This window comes from Ursus americanus, chromosome 21 (assembly GCF_024610735.1).
Source record: "Ursus americanus isolate L20-20 chromosome 21, mUrsAme1.1.p, whole genome shotgun sequence".
NCBI lineage: Eukaryota > Metazoa > Chordata > Mammalia > Carnivora > Ursidae > Ursus > Ursus americanus.
In genome coordinates, this window is record NC_142147.1 from 27,363,690 (window position 1) to 27,382,402 (window position 18,713).

Here is an 18,713-nt window from a genome sequence, read left to right on the forward strand (position 1 = left end):
ACGGTGAGGCCAGGGGAAAGCCAGTGCTGGCCAGGCCTGCCTCCAAGCCTGACCTTAGGGAGGAGGAGTGCTGTCACCAGAAACAGGGGTTCTGGGCTGTCTGGCCGGCCGTCATCATTAGACTCGACTGGACTTTATGTCACCAAAGAATGGCCAAAAACCTATGGAGCCTCCCCAAGGATTTCATCCAGGGGAGAAGAAAATCAGAGCCCACAAAGCAAGTTTAAAAAGAGAAAAAGAATCAAGTTGGTTTCTCTATGCCAAGTTACTTAAGTAAACACATATTTTTTTGTAAAAGCCTGGGGTACAGCCAAATTCTGAACTCCTATTTGTTGCCAACAAAGGGCCATGGAAAGAATATTTTAACAAAGACCCCCAAGGTGATTCTTTGACAGCCCTGGTGTGGGCAAGAGGCACCTGGAATCCTGTGAGGCCTCTTCCAGCACACACTGTCATCTTGCTCTTCCTTATGCGGTCTGTTCTCCCTTAAAGAACTGTGTTGATCATGTTTTATGTGTTTTGCTTTCTAGATTCTTACTTTTTCCAAACTAGAGGTCAAGATGGATGCACTAGAAAGGAAAGGATCTGTTAGGGAACATTTAAATGAGAAGGATGATCTAAGCAAGAAGAAAAAGAACCAACTAGGAGATATCCATCTGCTTGGGATTCCCCTCGTCCAGGAACAAGAGGACAGCGAAGGGGACCTCCTGAAGGATGCTGACAAGCACTTGGTCCAGAAGTTTAAGACCTATGAGTTGACTCTGAAGGATGTTCAGAGCATCCTCATGAACTGGGACCGGAAGCAAGGCATTCTGCTGCATCACACCGGCGGCGAGGACACGCCCCATGAGCCTGATGACCAGCGCCAGGCTCCTTCGGGTGGGCGCCGAGGCCGCAAGGACCGAGAGAGGGAGCGTGCAGAGAAGGAGAGAGCCGAGAAGGAGCGCCAGGAGCGGGAGAAGGCCGAGAGGGAGCGTCTGGAGAAGCTCAGGGCACTGGAGGATCGAAGCGACAGAGGGGAGGTGGAAGGAGGGGAGGAGGACCACCATGAGGGGAAGAAGGATCTGGGTGTGCCATTCATAACCATCCAGACACCCGACTTCGAAGGCTTGAGCTGGAAGCAGGCCATGGAGAATGACATGCTTCCCAAAGGGGATCAGGTACAGACTCTTCTCCAGGCTGGAGACGTGATGAATCAGGTAGTGGGTACGGTGCTAATGGCCATTAAAGTGTTCCTTTCTGCACCCCCTATTTCCATTAATCTCCGAGGCCCCCTTGGATATGAGACAACAGTGGCTAAAAGGACCTTTTTCTGGTTGGTGAAAATCCATAGAAACTTCCACAGATCTAAATGACGCCAGCTAACCTCATAAAAAACAGCTTGTAGAGTTGATTTTTTTTTTTTAGTTTCTATTTAAATTCTAGTTAGTTAACATGTAGTGTAATATTGGTTTCAAGAGTAGAATGTAGTGATTCATCACTTACTTATGATGCCCAGTGCTCATCACAGGTGCCCTCCTTATTAGTAGCCATCACCCATCTAGCCCACCTGCCACCCAACCCCCCTCCAGCAATCCTCAATTTGTCCTCTATCATTAAGAGTCTCTTATGGTTTGCTTCCCTCTTTTTTTTTCCTTCCCCTATATTCATCTGTTTTGTTTCTTGAATTCCACATATGAGTGAAATCGTATTGGTATTTGTCTTTCTCTGACTGACTTTTTTAAGTATGCTTCACATCCAACGTGGGGTTCAAACTCATGAGATCAAGAGTCACATGCTCTACCAACTGAGCCAGCCAGGTGCCCCTCTCTGATCAACTTATTTCACTTAGGATAATACTTTCTAGCTCTATCCACATAGTTGAAAATGGCAAGATTTCATTCTTTTTGATGGCTGACTAATATTCCATTGTATATATACCACCTCTTCTTTATCCATTCATCAGTTGATGGACATTTGGGCTCTTTCCATAGTCTGGCTATTGTTGATGATGCTGCCATAAACATTGGGGTGCATGTACCCCTTCAAATCTGTATTTTTGTATCCTTTGGGTAAATACCTAGTAGTGCAATTGCTGGATCATAGGGTAGCTCTATTTTCAACTTTCTGAGGAACCTCCAAACTGTTCTCCAGAGTAGCTGCACCAGCTTGCATTCCCACCAGCAGTGCACGAGTGTTCCCCTTTCTCCACATCCTCACCAATGCCTGTTGTCTCTTGTGTTGTTGATCTTAGCCATGCTGACAGGTGTGAGGTGGTATCTTGTGGTTTTGATTTGCATTTCCCTGATGATGAGTGAGGAGCATCTTCTCATGCGTCTTAGCCATTTGGATGTCTTCTTTGGAGAAATGTCTATTCATGTCTTCTGCCTGTTTCTTAACTGGATAATTTGCTTTTTTGGGTGTTGAATTTAATAAGTTCTGCATAGATTTTTAGGGTTGATTTTAAATATTGATAATACTGATGTTACAGGCTGACAAGGTAGGTATACTGTGGAGTGAAGCAAGAGTCGCAACTACTTGAAAATCTTGTTCCCACAAGCTTCCTATAGTGACAGAAATCATACTATTACATAGCTTTTTGTTCCTACAAAATATCGCATAACCAGCAGCCCCACAGGTGGTGGTTTGAAGGAGACAGTTATTAAAACGTTTTGTCCAGAGATGAGCTTTTTCTGCAAAACACCAGAAAGCAAATATTTTAGGCTGCAGGTCCTACAGCCTGTCGCAACCATGAACAACATGTGAATCAATGGACAAGACTCTGTCCCAGTACAACTTTATTTACAAAAACAGGTAGCAGGCCAGACCAAGGGGCCACAGTTCACTGATTGCTAGTTTAGTTGATCAGAAACTAGACACAACCTTAACAAGGAGGGAACAGCCCAGGGGGAAAGTTGGGCAGGTAAGAGTTGATGGGAAAACACAGGTAATTCCTCAAGGGGAACAGACTGGGGTGTGATGTGGTCTCACGATGAGAGTCTCAGAACCTTGGCTCGTTTTCTTTGCCATACTTAACCTGCTCCAACCCTAACTTACTTTCAGCATCAGAAAGAAAGAACGTTTAAAGGTAAATGAAACGTTAACATGGGATCTGAAAACTGGTGGAACAACTCTGTAGACATCAGAATTTTAAGAGCTGGTGTCTAAAACATATTTTTTTAGTGCCTGCTATGTCCTAGCCCCTGTGCTATATCACCCTGGTCCCTGTCCCAGTGGAGTATACCATCCAATTGCAGAGGCAGACACAATAAGGTGACTAAAGTCATCATGAGAGAAGGATAGGGAGCACGCAGCCCACAGCAAGAGCCCCAGCCTGGTCTGGGGGCACGGGGCTCTAGAAGGACCTGCACAGCTGTGTCACAGACCTTTCACACTCCTTCCCCAACACATGTCCATGGCAGTGGCATCTCCTAAGAATGTTAGGGAAAGGCAAGAGGGTCCAAACCACCCTGTGCTCACTCAGGGAGACAGCTGGGGACACCCTGCCCTCTGCATCTGAAATTAACCACGGGCTTTTCCTTTAGATCCTGGACATCTTGGGTCTGGGCTCCTCTGGACCACCCATCCCACCTCCCACCTTATTCTCAATCATCTCCTACCCCATGAAGCGGCTGCCTTTGGCCACAACAGAAATCCTGAAGCATTTCGTGTTTGTGATCCCCCCATCTGAAGAGCTCTCCCTGCTGGATGAGAAGAGAGAAGGGGAAGCAGATGCAGAGCTTTCAGGCACCCTGGGTTCCGGGAAGGTAAGGAGCAAGCCAGCCACTTGTTCTCCTGACCTTGGCAGGACTTCAGTTGGGCAGACAGGAAAGGTCACCCTCCGCATGGTCAAAAACAGAGTATGGTGTTGGGTGTCGCACTCACTGATGTGCTTGCCCTTGACTCATTGTGAATCCCGCCGGGGAACCCCTCGTGAGCCCCTCTCAGAATGGCTCATTCTCATCTCCACCCTTTCCAGGCCCCGTGGGATGGTCTAGGGAACTCGTTGAATTGCTCTGAAGCTCATTTGGGAGAAATAATAAGCAAAAGCAGCTCTCTTAAAAAAATGTATTAGCCTGTATTGGGAAGCCAAGGTAGCTCACACAGCACATGAGAGTCCAGGAGCAGCAGACACGAGTCGAGGGAACACACAGCACTCGGAAAAGGACGGCTTATCAAAGAGTTTATGAGTGGGAGATTGGATAGTTTGGTAAACGCACTTTTTATCTCTTTGCCTGACACAAGACAGTAAAATTAATTCCAGCTGGATTAAAACTATGAGCAATCCAAATGAAATCACTTGTAAGTAGAAGAAAATACATATGCAATTAATACAGTAAATCACGAAGGAAAATAGATTTGACCAATAATATGCAGAAGGTATGTCTATTAAAAACCAGAGAGGGGTTACTTATTCCCAGAGAAGTATGGTAGCCCCACATTTGAATCTCTCCGCACAGCCTCCTACAAACCAAGCACAACAGCAAAGAATAATAAAATCAGCAGGAAGTAGGCCCTGCCTCAGGCTCAATTAGGTGAAGAGACTGCCTCAGACTTCTTTTTACAAATAAGTAGGGAATTCTCATCTGAGGTCAGCAGCATGAGTGGGCAGGCCTCACTAGAACAGAGTCCAAATAAAAAAGATAAAGAAAAATGCCAAATTCAGAGGTGACTGTGACACCCACCTCTTTCCTTAAAATTAGCCATTAACAGAAAAGGGTTTGAGCATACTTTAACTTAACCGTTTTAGGAGGAACTCTAATTCATCCCCAGTTGACAGAGGAAAGCTCTTCATTCTAGAAGAATGGCAGCTAAAACTCTAGAAAGAATAGTAAAATTAGAAAAATGCTATTCTGTTATCCCCAGCGAAGTAATTAATGAAGGAGCACCAACTGATACAAAAAGCAGTACTTTGTTGGGGAACAAGACATTGACTGCAATCCACAGCGTCGTCCCACAGGTGACTGGCCAGCCGCAAAGGGAAACGCCCACTTTACGGAGGCCAGGTCTGCCGGGCGCCACTCCTGCCATGTGAACACAGTGCATCCGTAATCATGGGTTGAGGTGGCATTTTTTGTCCCTCATTGTGATGGAGTGTGACATATACAGCATCTTCTATGAATCTAGTCAAGCTTTACGCTTAATTTTCAGTTTACAGAAAATACAGGGAATGAAGGAATAATTGAAATGATGCCTGAAGAATAGTCAGAAAATTTCAGAGTATGGAATATTCTATAAGAACACAGATCTGGTCTGCTCAAAAGTCAGTGTGATTGGGAGGGGCAAGGGGTCTAGAGTAAAAGGTACTAAAAATACTCCACAATAAAATGCAGTATAGGAACGCAGTCCCTGCAGCTCGAAGCTTTCTCTGGGCTTCGGCCTCCTCCTCAGGGAATGGGGTGCCCAGGAAAGCACTAGACTTCTCTCTCCTCCTCTTCTCCACTAGTGCAGTAGGCTGGGCCCTCTGCACTGCAGCGCGGTGACCCTAGACTGCACACGTGTTCTAGGCATCTCTGTCTTCTGTTCAGGTGTATGTCAATGAATATTTAAGACTCTGTGCTTGTGTTTAATTAAGACCCAGGAGGAGCAGACCACGTCCTCTAAGGGAAGTAAACAGAAACCAAAGGAAAAAGCAGATCAGGCCCGAGACACTCAGAAGGACAAACGTCGCATGGCCTTCAACAGGAAGGGCCTTCCTGGGGGACCACCCGGAGCCATTGCCCCCCTGTCAGACATGGACCAGAACAACTTCTCTGGGCAGTTCTGCCAGGAGAAATTCATCAGGTGGGCCTCTGAACCACCCAGGGAAGGGAATGGTGGAGCCCCGAATAGAGGGTGTGGCTGTTGAGCGCCAGACAGAGCAGGGCTGCCAGCAGGGCCCTCTGGATGGCCGTGCCTGACCCCTGGCAGGCCAGGACTTCTCCCAGGCAGAAGTCCTGTCTGCCCTTGGCCCAAAGAAATCCTTCTCTCTTTAAAAGTCCTGCGGTCATTTGCAGGCTGAATCACTTCCGGTGGATTGTGCCAGCCAACGGTGAGGTGACAATCCGAATACACTTCTCTTCCAATGACCTTGGCAACTTTGACCAAACGTTTAACTTTGAGATCCTTGGAACTCACCGCCAGTACCAGCTCTATTGCCGAGGTGTCTGCAGTTACCCTTACATTTGCCAAGACCCAAAGTAAGTGTATTTTACCTTAAAAGAGAAAGTTAATCCAACTGGAACGATACAGAGAAGCATGGCCCTTACACAAAGATGACACGCAAATTCATGAAGCGTTCCGTATTTTTGCACACCAAGACCACAGGCCAAACTGTGGGTATATCCAAGAAGAAATAAATCTGTAGGTCTTGTCTGTTAGTAAATAGTATATACACCCAAGAGAGAGAGTTGAAAAATATTGAGTAAATAAATGAGTGAGTTGACAAACATTTTTGTTTGGCCCCATGGCACTTTGAGCACGGTAGCTCTTACTGCTAATGTGGAACGGGGGTCAGCACCCCAGTCCCCTGGTCATATTGGGCTTCAGTGTCTGGCCATTGACGAAGCCACAGGAATGGCCTATACTGTCAAAGTGAGTTACAGAGAAGGTTAATAAGTGGGAAGGCAGGGGAAGCGTCGTCCTCCGGCAAGTTCGTTTGCCTGCTTAACTATGAAGCAAATTTAAGCAGGTTTTATATGTATTGTTGGACTCTCCACGGGAAGACATTTTTCTGAGCTACCAAGCACCACCGCACCCCTTATCCACAACATAAATTCACCTGCCTGAGCAAGCTAGTGGGACAAGCCCTCTAGGGGAAGAGGCCTTTTTTTTTTTTTAAGATTTTATTTATTTATTTATTTGACAGAGAGACAGCCAGCGAGAGAGGGAACACAAGCAGCGGGAGTGGGAGAGGAAGAAGCAGGCTCCCAGCGAAGCAGGGAGCCCAATGCGGGGCTCGATCCCAGGTCCCTGGGATCACACCCTGAGCCGAAGGCAGACGCTTAACGACTGAGCCACACAGGCGCCCCATGGGAAGAGGACTTTTATAGCTTATCCACTAAGAGGAGCTTTTTTACAGTTCTCACAAGGGGCCCACATTGGACAAGGAACTCAGAAGCTGGTTAATATCCACCAGAACCACTTTTCCAGAGATTGTCAGGAGTTTTTCTAGCTGGACACACTAGCGTGGGAAATCTAACTCCACTCTACCATCAACCCCTCATTATGAAATACACCTGGGAAACTTTTTCTCAAGTTCAAAGCGAACTCTCATCTCTGGGGGTGGTGGAAGGGAGGGAGCAGGAATAAGGGCTCAACTAAGGTCCTCAAATTAAGAATCATTCTGTCTCCAGATACCTGACCCTTTGCTGAACAGGGAGTGTTGGTTTCGGGTCAAAGTCAAATGGAGACATTGAACTTGCACTCAGCCTTTCCTCTTCTCTTCCTCCCCTGTGTTCAGAGTGGTATTTCCTCAGCGGAAGGCGGACATGAAGCAAAATGAGATCATCTTTAAGAAGTATATTATGAGCATGGAGAAGTTTTACTTCGGGCCACTGCTTTGTGGAAAATCAAGAGATAAGTAAGTGTTCCATTATTTCAAGGCAGATTTCAGACTCCCAGTTGGACTCATGAATAATACAGGCAGGGAGGGTTTTACTACTGCTGCCTCAGTTAGCCCTGAACCACAGGAGAACTGGGTTCTTGCACCCCGAGTTTCTGCTAAGCCACCCAGATGAATGTGGGTACCATCTTCCCAGATGGAAAAACCTGGAGGAGGACCAGGTTTTGGGGGGGAAAGAGTAGTATCAAGCGTTCACTTTGGGATATGTCGTTTGCATGCTTAGGTGGTATAGCTAGTAGCTACACAAAGCAAGGACTAAGCTCTGTGGTTTGGGTTCTCAGACGACATCCATGGGGTTGAACAACATGGAGCCTTAGCTAAGAGCCTTAGCAAAAGTCCTTTTGGGGGATTTCTGAGGATGAAGCCCAAGCAAAGTGAGTTCAGGAGTCAGTGGGAAGTGAAAGAATAGAGATGGGGTGTAAAGGTAGTTCTTTGGAAAACTTGGCAGTGAAGAGAAATGGAGGCAGTCAAGGATGGGAGGAGACATGGAGTCCAGGGAGCACTACTCACACACTGTTGTTCTTATGCTATGTTCTTAAGCTATGTTTGGATGCCAAGGGAAGACAGGGAGGAAGAGGTTGGAGTTTTAAGAGGAGGTGAGGGTCATCAGTGGTACAGCTCCCTGAGACAACACAATGGGAGACAGGGATGCTGTTCGTGCCAGGAAGAGGGACCACCACCGCCCACTAGGAGGAAGGAAGGCGGATGGCTTCAGGTGCAGATGAGATTGGACCCGTGAGAAGGTCCTCATGAGGCATGTTTTGAGGTCGTCCCTAACAGGGAGGGAAGGGGAGGGAAGATAAAAATGTTGAGAAAATAGAGAGCAGATGAAACAGTTTTTGTGGAAAGTTGGAGAGAGAGAATATTAGAGAAACAGATGAAGGTTGTCGGGCGGAATTAGGGGCCCTGGGTAAGGTTGACAGTCACACATTTTTAGTGATACCGGTTTTTTCAGTTATATACAGACTTCTCACTGTGTAGGCAGTGAGGTGAGTCCAAAACTGGACCCAGCTCTAAGCACGTCTTAATTCAGTCTAGCGTTCATTACGATAAGTAGAGTGTTTGTGTTCACGCTGACTTGGTAGAACTAACGAAACTTCTTTGTTCTCCAGTCCGTTAATAACTGGAGTTTATTTCCTGAGAGGCTGGACTAGAAAGCCAAGAAGAAGATTGTTGGCTGATGCTGGAGTGGATCTTCCACTAGAAGGGGCCCAGTAGAAGGGCTTCGGAGAGAGAAGGAGGGGGGTCAGGTTGATGGAACTGAAGGACACAGCAGCCCAGGGTCAGGAGTCAGGGAGATCATGGCCATTTAGAGAGACGTGTGTCCTGACAGCACTGCAACCTACCAGAACTTGGGGCTAGACATCTCTCTCCTAGAAATTACAGTGGCCCAAAAACAAGGCCCAGTACAACCGGGTATTATTTCTTTATTTTCTCAAAACTTGCTGAGCCTCAGTGTTCTCATCTGCAAAATGGGAAAACAATAGCACCCACCCACAGATTTGTGAAACTGAACTGGACAATGAGTTCTTAGCACGTGAGACTTAGAACAGTACTGGCTGGTGGTGATGACCAGTTTGATATGGAGGCCACCACCCCTTTAGTAGTGACACAGAGAGCACTCTGTCTTTCTGACCCTGATTTGATCTCTGCCATTTACTCTCCTTCCTTCCTCCATCACTGCCTATCCAAAAAAGCTTTTCAGACTGTTCCTGGGCACCAGTGGGTGCTGTGGTGCCTTTGCTCTGATCTCTGATGATGTGTGTCTTCATTGGCATTCCTTGTACCTTCTGTGGTTCCTTTCATGTCCATTACCATTAACTGAGCAGCTTCTAGTGCCCACAGTGCTCAACTCTGTGGCTCTTTCCCCAAGTCACGAAGGAACGGAAACAGCCTTATAACAGTGAACCACGCCAAATGAATCCGTGTCAGAACAATAACGTCTTAAACAGGTCTAGGAATGATCACCTCTAAGGCAGATGTGAAATAACGTTACTCTCAAAGGATTCTATCTCCTGGGAATATAAGCCCTGGGAAGGATAGAGCCTCATGTTTCCCAGTTAGAATTCTTTGTAATAATGAGGGGCGCCTGGGTGGTGCAGCGGTTGGGCGTCTGCCTTCGGCTCAGGGCGTGATCCCGGCGTTCTGGGATCGAGCCCCACATCAGGCTCCTCTGCTATGAGCCTGCTTCTTCCTCTCCCACTCCCCCTGCTTGTGTTCCCTCTCTCGCTGGCTGTCTCTATCTCTGTTAAATAAATAAATAAAATCTTTAAAAAAAAAAAAAAAGAATTCTTTGTAATAATGGGGCACCTGGCTGGCTCAGTCGGTAGAGCATGCGACTCTTGATCTCAGGGTCGTGAGTTCAAGCCCCACGTTGGCTATAGAGATTACTTAAATAAATAAATAAACAAACTTAAAAAAAAAACACAATTCTTTGCAATAATAGGTAGCATTTTGGGCATTCGGTATCTGTAGCTGTCCTGAAGAGCACTGGGTGCACCACTGCATTTAATACTCGTAGAAATCCTAAGGAGTATTAGCATCCCATCATAGTAATAAGGAGACCAAGGCTTATGGGGAGCGGATATAAAGTCCAGCTGCACGTCTTCACAACTGCAAAGCTTGTGTTCTTAGCTGCCATGCCACTGCCTCAGTGTCCCACACTGCCCTCCAGCATTGCCACACACCCCACGGTCTCCTTTGCCACCTGAACTTCCAGTCAATCCTTACATCCACATCCCTAATCTTTGTTCACTTCCAGGTACAAGTCCTCCTTGTTCCCGGGCAACACGGAGACACTGACCATCGTGAATAATTCCCCCATGGTCGTGGAGGCGTTCTTCTGTTTTCAGAATGATGTCAGAGCAACCACCTATTTCCTGGAGCCCACCAACATGATTCTGAAACCCAATGAGAAGCAGGTACAGTCGCATGGAAACAAGTCTACCAAGGCAAGTCTTTCTTGGGAAATTTGAGGTCTTGGCATTCTTGGCATAAATGTACTGTTTCGATGCTTCCTTTAGATGCTGAACATATGGGCCTACCCTACTGCGGTTGGTGTCTTTGATGACTGCATTGTCTGCTGCATCAAGGAGAACCCAGAGCCAGCTGTCTTCAAGTTAACCTGCCAAGGGGTCCGCCCAGAACTAGAGCTGGACTCCAGACAATTGCATTTTGACCGGCTCTTGTTGCACAGGTCAGAGTTCTGGATGATACCTGGACTGCGATGGGATTTAAAGAACATTTAGTTCTAGGGTGGCCAGCTCATCCCGATTTTCTCAGGCCTCTCCTCATTTTAGCACTGAAAGTCCTGCATCCGGGGAAACTTCTGGCCCTGTGCAAACTAAGATGGTTAGTAACCCTATGAAGTTCACATGCGGGGTCCAGGACATAACCCCCAAAATCAGCTGCCAAAGTATGTGCATATTTGCATTTTGCTCAGAAGGACTCCCTTTTTCCAAATTCTCTAAGTAGTCCGTTACCTTCAAAGGTAAAGAATCTTTGGTTTAGGAATTAAAGCACAGGGGCCCCTGGGTGGCACAATGGTTAAGCGTCTGCCTTCGGCTCAGGGCGTGATCCCGGCGTTACGGGATCGAGCCCCACATCAGGCTCCTCCACTATGAGCCTGCTTCTTCCTCTCCCACTCCCCCTGCTGTGTTCCATCTCTCGCTGGCTGTCTCTATCTCTGTTAAATAAATAAATAAAATCTTTAAAAAAAAAAAAAAGAAATTAAAGCGCAGAGAATGCTAGACCAAAACTGGAACTTAACCGTTTCATTCACTGGTATTATATTATTCTAAATAGAGAATGTTTATCTCTGGGGCTACTGGGAGAGAATATTATGGTATGTATCCTGCATTCCTTGATCATTACCCCCAGGCCCTGTTCCCTGAAGAACTCTGGTTAGTGAGCTAAGCAATGATTAAAATAACCAGAAGTGCTTTTTTGGACCTGCCATAATAAATCAGAATCATTTGAAACTGACAAAATTTCTTTTGGTCTCCACAGAAAAGAATCCAAGGTAGTTCTTCTCCGCAACGTCACACCCCTGCCCGTGGCCTGGCGGATCACCAGCCTGGAGCACCTGGGCGAAGACTTCACCGTGTCCACCATGCAGGGGACCATCCCCCCCAAGGCTGAGTACAGCCTGCAATTGCACTTCCAGCCCTCCAAACCTGTCAACATCAAGAAGGTGATCCGGTTGGAGGTGAGGCTTCACACATCTCCAGACTTGGCCATCAAAATGTTTATATGTTGGGTTCTCTCTCTCTCTCTCTCTCTCTCTCTCTCTCTCTCACACACACACACACACACACACACGCAGAGCTACGTCTCCGTGTTACACACTCCTAACTGATCCCTGTTTGACAACCACTGGCCCAGAGTATCTTGCTCTGCGCCCAATTGTGAGCTCCGTAAAGGCAGTCTTGTTCGTGGCTGATTGCCCGGTGCTGTAAACACAGCGCTCACTCGGTGCAGAGGGAGGGAGGGAGGGAGTGAATGATGTCACTATCCCGAAGTAAGCCTGAGACTCCTGGTTCCATGCTCCCAAACCCAGTCACGGCTCAGATGACTAACTGGGTAACATCACCTTTTGCCCAGGTGCTCCCAGCAGACACCTAGGAACCATCTCAGATTCCCTCCTTCCCCTGACAGCCTGCCCTCCGGCCCCCACTCCTCCGACTGTCTCCCAGCATATCTCCCGCCCACCCGCTCCTCTGCCCACACTGCTGCCGCCTCCATCTCCCAGGCTGCCTGGGGCTTCTCTCGCCTGGACTTCAGTGGAGGCCCAGTTCCGGCTCCGGGTCAGTCAGGTCAGGCCCCTCTCCTCCCTGCAGCAATCCGCTGGCTCCAGCTGTGGTGAGGATCGAGCCCAGGGTCCCCACAGCTTCTCAGGCCCTTCTTGCCTCAGTATCTACCCTAGCTCTCAGGCATCAGCCCTGTCACATGGTCTCTTGGCTTCTTCCTGCCCCAGGCCCTTGACCTTGCAGCAACCCTGCCAAGAATGTTGCCCCTAGGCTCTGTGGGGTCCACTAAACAGCACTGCTCCAACTGGGTTCCCCTGATCACTGCAGAGAAGAAATCCCATTACGTGCAATCACTCACCCTGCCTTCTCTATCCTTCAGAGCGCCTCCCCCTGGCACATAGCCTGTTTCTTTCTTTACTTTCTCAAGTGAACTCCATCAGGACAAGGTCTTGCCTGACTTGCTCATCATCTGTATTCATTTCCGAGAGCTGATGTAACAAATGTCCACAAACTAAGTGGCTTAAAACAACACACATTTATCCTCCTACAATTCTGGAAGACAAGTCTGAAATTAACGTGTCTGCAGGGTCACACTCTCTCTGAAGCCTCTAGGGAAGAAGACTTCCTTTCTTCTTCTAGCTTCTGGTGGCTCCAGTTCCTGGGCTTGTGGCTGCATCACTCCAGTCTCTGCCTCTGTCTTCACTTGGCCTTCTTCGCCTGCGTCTTTTCCTCTTCTGTCTCTTGCAAGGACATTTGTCACTGGGTTTAGGGCCCACCCAGATAATCCAGGATGATCTCCTCTCGAGATCTTTAACTTAATTACATCTGCAAAGACTTTTTCCAAATAAAGTCACATTCACGGGTTTCAGGGGTTAAGACATGGCCACCTGTAAATGTAAAATGAATCTGTAAAATGAACAGTGAATGAATGAATGTCATTGACTTTTGATGCTTGCATCAGTTCTGCAACAATCAAAGGATTACCCAAGCTTCTCTTTGAATACTTATAGGGATAGAAAACTTACCCACACTCAAAGCAGCCTGATCTTCCTTTGAACAGGTCTGACTATTAATTCTTCCTTGGGTTGGGTTCAGATTTCCAACTGTAACTCACATGAATTAATCCTGTGTCTACTTTTGGGTCCATTCAATGGATCCAGTGTCTCTTATCACCTATGTATGACAGTCCTTAATGTAGCTGAACACAGATACTGATAGATTCATTTAATCAACGATTTTTTTGAATATCAGAGGGTGATAGTCAACGTTTTAAACACCATTCTCTACACAGACACAGACCTCTGCACAAGGAACCCAGGCCACGTGGCTGGTGTAGGGTCCCAGCTGTGTCAGCTTCCTCCTTCTGTTGCTGGATCCCGGGGCCTCCAGGGGTTCCCATGGTGGGAGTGGTGGGGAAGGCAGGCAAGAGGGGTTACTTGGAGAGGTCATGTGACAGCTGTTTACCAACTGGTATGGAAATATTTCTTTATTTTAGGGATGATATGGCATCCCTGTGTGTTCCAGTCAAAGCAGACACAGTGGGTTTCCCCTCAGGCGCCTCAAAGTGGTCTAAGGCTTCTCTTCCCCAGATTATATTCTTTCAACCTCCACGTGAGGAAATGCCTTGCTTTCTGGTCCCTTTGGAAAATGCTGTGGTGAACTCATTTTATTTTATTTGTGTACCTTTTGAATTGTTCATCCTATTTCCCCCAATTACAAAATTTAATCTCCACCCCCCACTCCAATAAGAAAGCAAAGGAAATAGAATGTTCTGGGTGCAAGGCGTCTATCAGGAGAAAGATACTGTGTAAATCCTGGGGCTGATAATCCAAATTCTTTGTCCTGTTTTTCCTCCTGCTGCCAGTCCTCTTTGTCGTCTCTGTCAGAGGCTGAGCAGCAAAAGAAGGTAAAACTGAAGTCGGTCCAATTTGCTCTGTGAAACATTGGCAAAATTCCTGATGAAAGAAAAGTTGGAAGCTCTGAATTGAAACTTGAGTTTGGTGACGGCTACAAATTTCCCGCTTGGCACCAAACCACAGGTCATGGGGAGCTGGTGACTTCATTTCTCAACTTGAGGCTTCAACAGAGAGGCAGGGCCGTCCAGGAGAGCTACCCCTCCCCCCAACAGCTCTTCCCCTTGATGAATGGACACTTTATCACCCCTTGTTTGTCTCAAGAGTTAAGAGTTGGGTCCAGCTGACACCTGACACAAGTTCAGGTGCTCCTGAGGACCGTAAGGGAGGGAGGGCACAGTGGGCAACTGGGAGGGGCAGGCTTGCTTTTTTTTACACATTTCCAACTTGAATAGTAAAGGTGTTCACTTAAATAAAACACTTGGAATTTCCTGAGGAGAAACATTAAACACTTATTTTCTATGAAAATCTAGCACTTTTTCTACAGGTTGAACCAGAAGCAAAGAACAGAACTCAGATTTATAAAATTAGTAAAGCAAGGATGATTTACAAAGTGCAACTTTTCCATTTCAACTGTCAGAAAAATGCTCTTCAGGTTTATTTTATTGAAAAGTTCCAAACAACACTTTTCTGCAATGTATACTCACAGACCCAACTTCAATAAGGCAGTGAAAATCACGCAAATAACTTAAACCTCATAAGTGGACAGGATGAAAAATGCAGTCGCTTTTCCCCATTCTTATATCGATTGTCTACACTGGCATTTCCCAAAGGATGTTATGAGAACACTAATCATACCAAGTGCTCAGTGAAGACAAAAGCTAAATACATTTTTAAAATATTCTCTACCATATCTCCTTCATCGTTCCCAGTGCATGGTACGCAGTTCAAGCTCCAAGCCCCCTGTGGATCTTGCTTTTACTGAAGAATCCCTTTTACCCTAACAGGTTTTAGATGCAGACAATCTTGTTGGTGTCGTCCAGATTGAAAACATCTTGATCTTTGCAGAGTCTTATGACGTCGCCTTGGACATCACCTTCCCCAAAGGTCTGTTGACCCCTTCAAGGAAGGGGTGTTTAGAAGTGACATCTTTTAATGCAATGTATTTTTTACGTAGAGGAAGAGTAGCGGTTGTTGGGGAGGGCATGGAATTTCAGCAAATAGTAATGCAAGTCCCAGAGTCATGTCACCAACATGACTACAAATCTTAGGTTTCTCCAACTGGAGATGACAAGGGGTGGCCATGATTATAAAGTTGGCAGAACTCTTTTCTGAACAGCTATCCAGGAGTAGGTACCTATCTTCCTACCTGCATTAGTCTTCTATCACTGCTGTTACAAATTACCACAGACTGTGTGGCTCAAAACAATACAGATTCATTATCTTACAGTTCTGGAGGTCAGAAGTCCAAAACTGATCTAACTGGGCTAACATCAGAGTGTCAGCAGAGCCACATTCCTTTCTGGAAGCTCTGGGGGAGAATCCATTTCCTTGCCTTTTCCAGCTTCTAGAAGCTACCTGCATCCTTGGCCCATAGTCCTTTTTCCTCCATCTTCAAAGCCAGCAACACTGGGTCAGGTTCTTCTCACTCCACCATCTCTCTGGTTCTCCTGCTTCTGTCTTGCTCTTCTGCTTTTGTTGTGATTACATTGGGCCCACCCAGAGAATCCAGGATAATCTTTCTTTTTTAAAGTCAGGTGATAAATAGATAGATAGAGTCAGCTGATTAACAACCTTTACCATGTGACCTAGCATATTCACAGGTTCCAGGGATTAGGACGGGAACACCTTCTGGGGACAGAAGGCATTATTCTGCCCACCACACTGCCCTCACACCCAGGTTAGATCCCTCCATTTTAGCATGCAGTTCTCCATTATTCTTTCTTCTTCTAATTGCTCTCCTCTTCAGCAAGATTCACAAAACATGAGAGCTGCATATTTGCCTAGATGTCATGAATCTATGTACAAGGATATTTATTGCAGCATTATTTGTAATAATGGAGGATTGGAAAGAACCTAAAAATCTGTCAAGAATATTGGTAATATCTGTATTACCATAGAAATAATATTGTAAATTATGGAACAGCATATCATGGTGTATTATATAAACATTAAGATCACATTTATAAGGAGTTTTTAATTATGTGGGGAAATGCTTATGACACAGTGCTAAGTAAAACAATACAAATTTATATGTAATATTCTAACTACTTTTATTATACACTTGATACAAAAAAATTTTATGGAAGTTTGAGCTAACGGAAGGCGTGAAAGGAAGGACGGTGGTCCTAAGCTGGAAGCCAGAGGGAGCTTCCCAAGTTGAGCTGGTACAGGAGCAGAGTCTGTTGTTGTTTGCCGAGACTCAGTTACAGGAGGTTTTGTCAGCCACGGTGTTTTCAGAAAACAATTTCTCTGAACTTGTCATCATAGATTTTCCACATGAACTTCAGTAGGAAGTTCCCCTGCTTCTCACTCCCACACCGTCCACTCCCCCACCCACCCTGGCCTCTGCAGGAGCTGAGGGAGGCCTCGATTTTGGGATCGTGAAGGTCATGGAAGAGGCAAAGCAGCCCTTGCAACTGAAGAACCGTGGCAAATACGAGATCATGTTCAGGTAACCTGAAAACCATCAGGCGTATGGTCGTCCACCTCCACGCATGGGGAGAATAGTGTTACCTGGGAGATAAAAAACAGAAACTTCATTGAGGAAACCGTAAGAACCATCTCTGCTTGTAGCCTCTCTCGGGCTTCAAATGAATGGAATTCCAACTGCTAAGAGCAGAGATTTTCACACTACTCTCAACTCTGGCCTTACAGGGACCCTTAAAGTCCCTCTCAAAGTACCCAGAGCCACAGGGGTCTGGGGGTGGGAGAGACACTCGGAAGGAAATGTTGGGAGGAAGACGTACTAGGTGAGGGGAGGTCCTGGGGGTGGAGGGAGAAACTGGAGACAGGGACCTGGCCTTCAACTCTCCTGACCTCCTTTTGGCTTCTATCTGTTTCATAAGTTGGCATTCCGTGTAAGATTTCTTGTGAAAAAACAGGCTTTTTCCAATCTTCTTTTTTTAATGTTAAGAACCCCTGTGTTACAAAACCCAAATGGTGGCCTCGTGGAATGGAACTCCAGCTTATGCTCACCTCTTGTGATGAAAGATGAAGCACTAAATAAGAGATTTCTCAGACAGGAAAGGGTGGCGCTGGGTTGGGGGAGGGAGGCGGTCACTCAGGCAGGGCCACACAACCCTTGGGGGCAGGACCAGCACCTATGGCCAATCTATTCTGTGAAAGATGATCCTTCCGTAGAATTTGCAGTTGATAAAAGGACTTCCCCCCTTACAGACTTAGAAGAAATTCCATGCATTCGTGATAGCTTCGTTTCTGCTAAAAGAAGGCTGAAATGAGAGAGGTCCTAGCTCAGGGCTACCATTACTAGACCCATAAATTGAAAAATATAAATATAAATAGAAGCTTAACAAACTTAGGAGAAAGCCACTGTCACCTTAGAATTAGCGCTGAGTGGAATCTTGCCGGCTTATGAGTTTTGTGGTAGGTTATCACGGAGCATTAGTTCTGCTCTTCTAGGTTATGGGGACCAGTCACCCTCAGCATGGAGCAGGTGATCAAAATTCATTGAAGGGACTTGCAGAGAGGTGAGGAAGCTCAGGCACCCACCATGCAGCAATGGAGTGGCCAGGTCTCCTGGAGTGTGGCGATGACATCTAGGTCCCCACAGCAGCTCCAGGTGTCCCACCCCTGCTTCAGTTCCTTGCTCTTGCTCCAATCCCTCTGCCATTCTCATGAGTCCGCGGCTCTCTGTGGATTCCATCTCAATCCCATTGGGCCATGGCCTCCCTTTCCAAGTACCTCTGTTAAATGGCTTCTGCCCCCCCACTTTCTCTCCTTCTTTAGAACCCCTGGCTTCTGCATCACTGCTCCCTGTGTGTGTGTGCTGTATTCAGTCTCAGAGAGGGGAGGAAGGGAAACAGAGAGACAGAAAGATGAATTCATTTAGTTGGTCCTTATCCAGCATCATGTGTCCCTGTTGGACAGAGATCTCCTGCAAAGGCACCCCTTGACCTCAGGCTAGAGATGGCTGTCTTTGCCTCTAGCATCACTTCCTGGCCTAGTCAATCCTGGCTGCAGAGGGGTGCTTACAGAGTACAAAGCACAGTGGGCACTTCTAGACACAGTGCTTAAGCAGGACCAGAGACATGGCAGACACTCAATAGTCTGGAGTTTCCCCTCTGGTATCTTGGGTTCCCCATAATGACTTCCACTGACCTTTCATTCCTATCTTTCAGCTTTTCTGTGGACTCCTTAGGGATTTTGTCAACCAATGTAAATTCTATGATCTCAGTCCAACCCAAGAAGGGCTCATTAACCTCAACGGAAAAGCCCACAAATGTCCAGGTGTTATTTCGTGCAAAAAAGGAAGTGAAGATTGAGCACCAGCCAGTTCTGCGCTGTCAG

At 46.6% G+C, this 18,713-nt stretch overlaps 1 protein-coding gene and 1 pseudogene across 1 annotated transcript in view; both read left to right on the plus strand.

The window, feature by feature from the left end:
- Positions 1–18,713, plus strand: part of HYDIN (HYDIN axonemal central pair apparatus protein) — a 376,490-nt gene that overhangs the window by 284,543 nt on the left and 73,234 nt on the right. Inside the window, exons 47-57 of the mRNA XM_087870593.1 lie at positions 531–1,160; positions 3,525–3,746; positions 5,555–5,763; positions 5,976–6,158; positions 7,421–7,540; positions 10,344–10,503; positions 10,606–10,778; positions 11,591–11,789; positions 15,191–15,290; positions 16,758–16,857; positions 18,545–18,713. Coding sequence (XP_087726719.1) covers positions 531–1,160; positions 3,525–3,746; positions 5,555–5,763; positions 5,976–6,158; positions 7,421–7,540; positions 10,344–10,503; positions 10,606–10,778; positions 11,591–11,789; positions 15,191–15,290; positions 16,758–16,857; positions 18,545–18,713 — 2,265 coding nt within the window. The remainder of the gene's footprint in view (positions 1–530; positions 1,161–3,524; positions 3,747–5,554; positions 5,764–5,975; positions 6,159–7,420; positions 7,541–10,343; positions 10,504–10,605; positions 10,779–11,590; positions 11,790–15,190; positions 15,291–16,757; positions 16,858–18,544) is intronic.
- Positions 6,169–6,268, plus strand: LOC123800556 (U6 spliceosomal RNA; annotated as a pseudogene).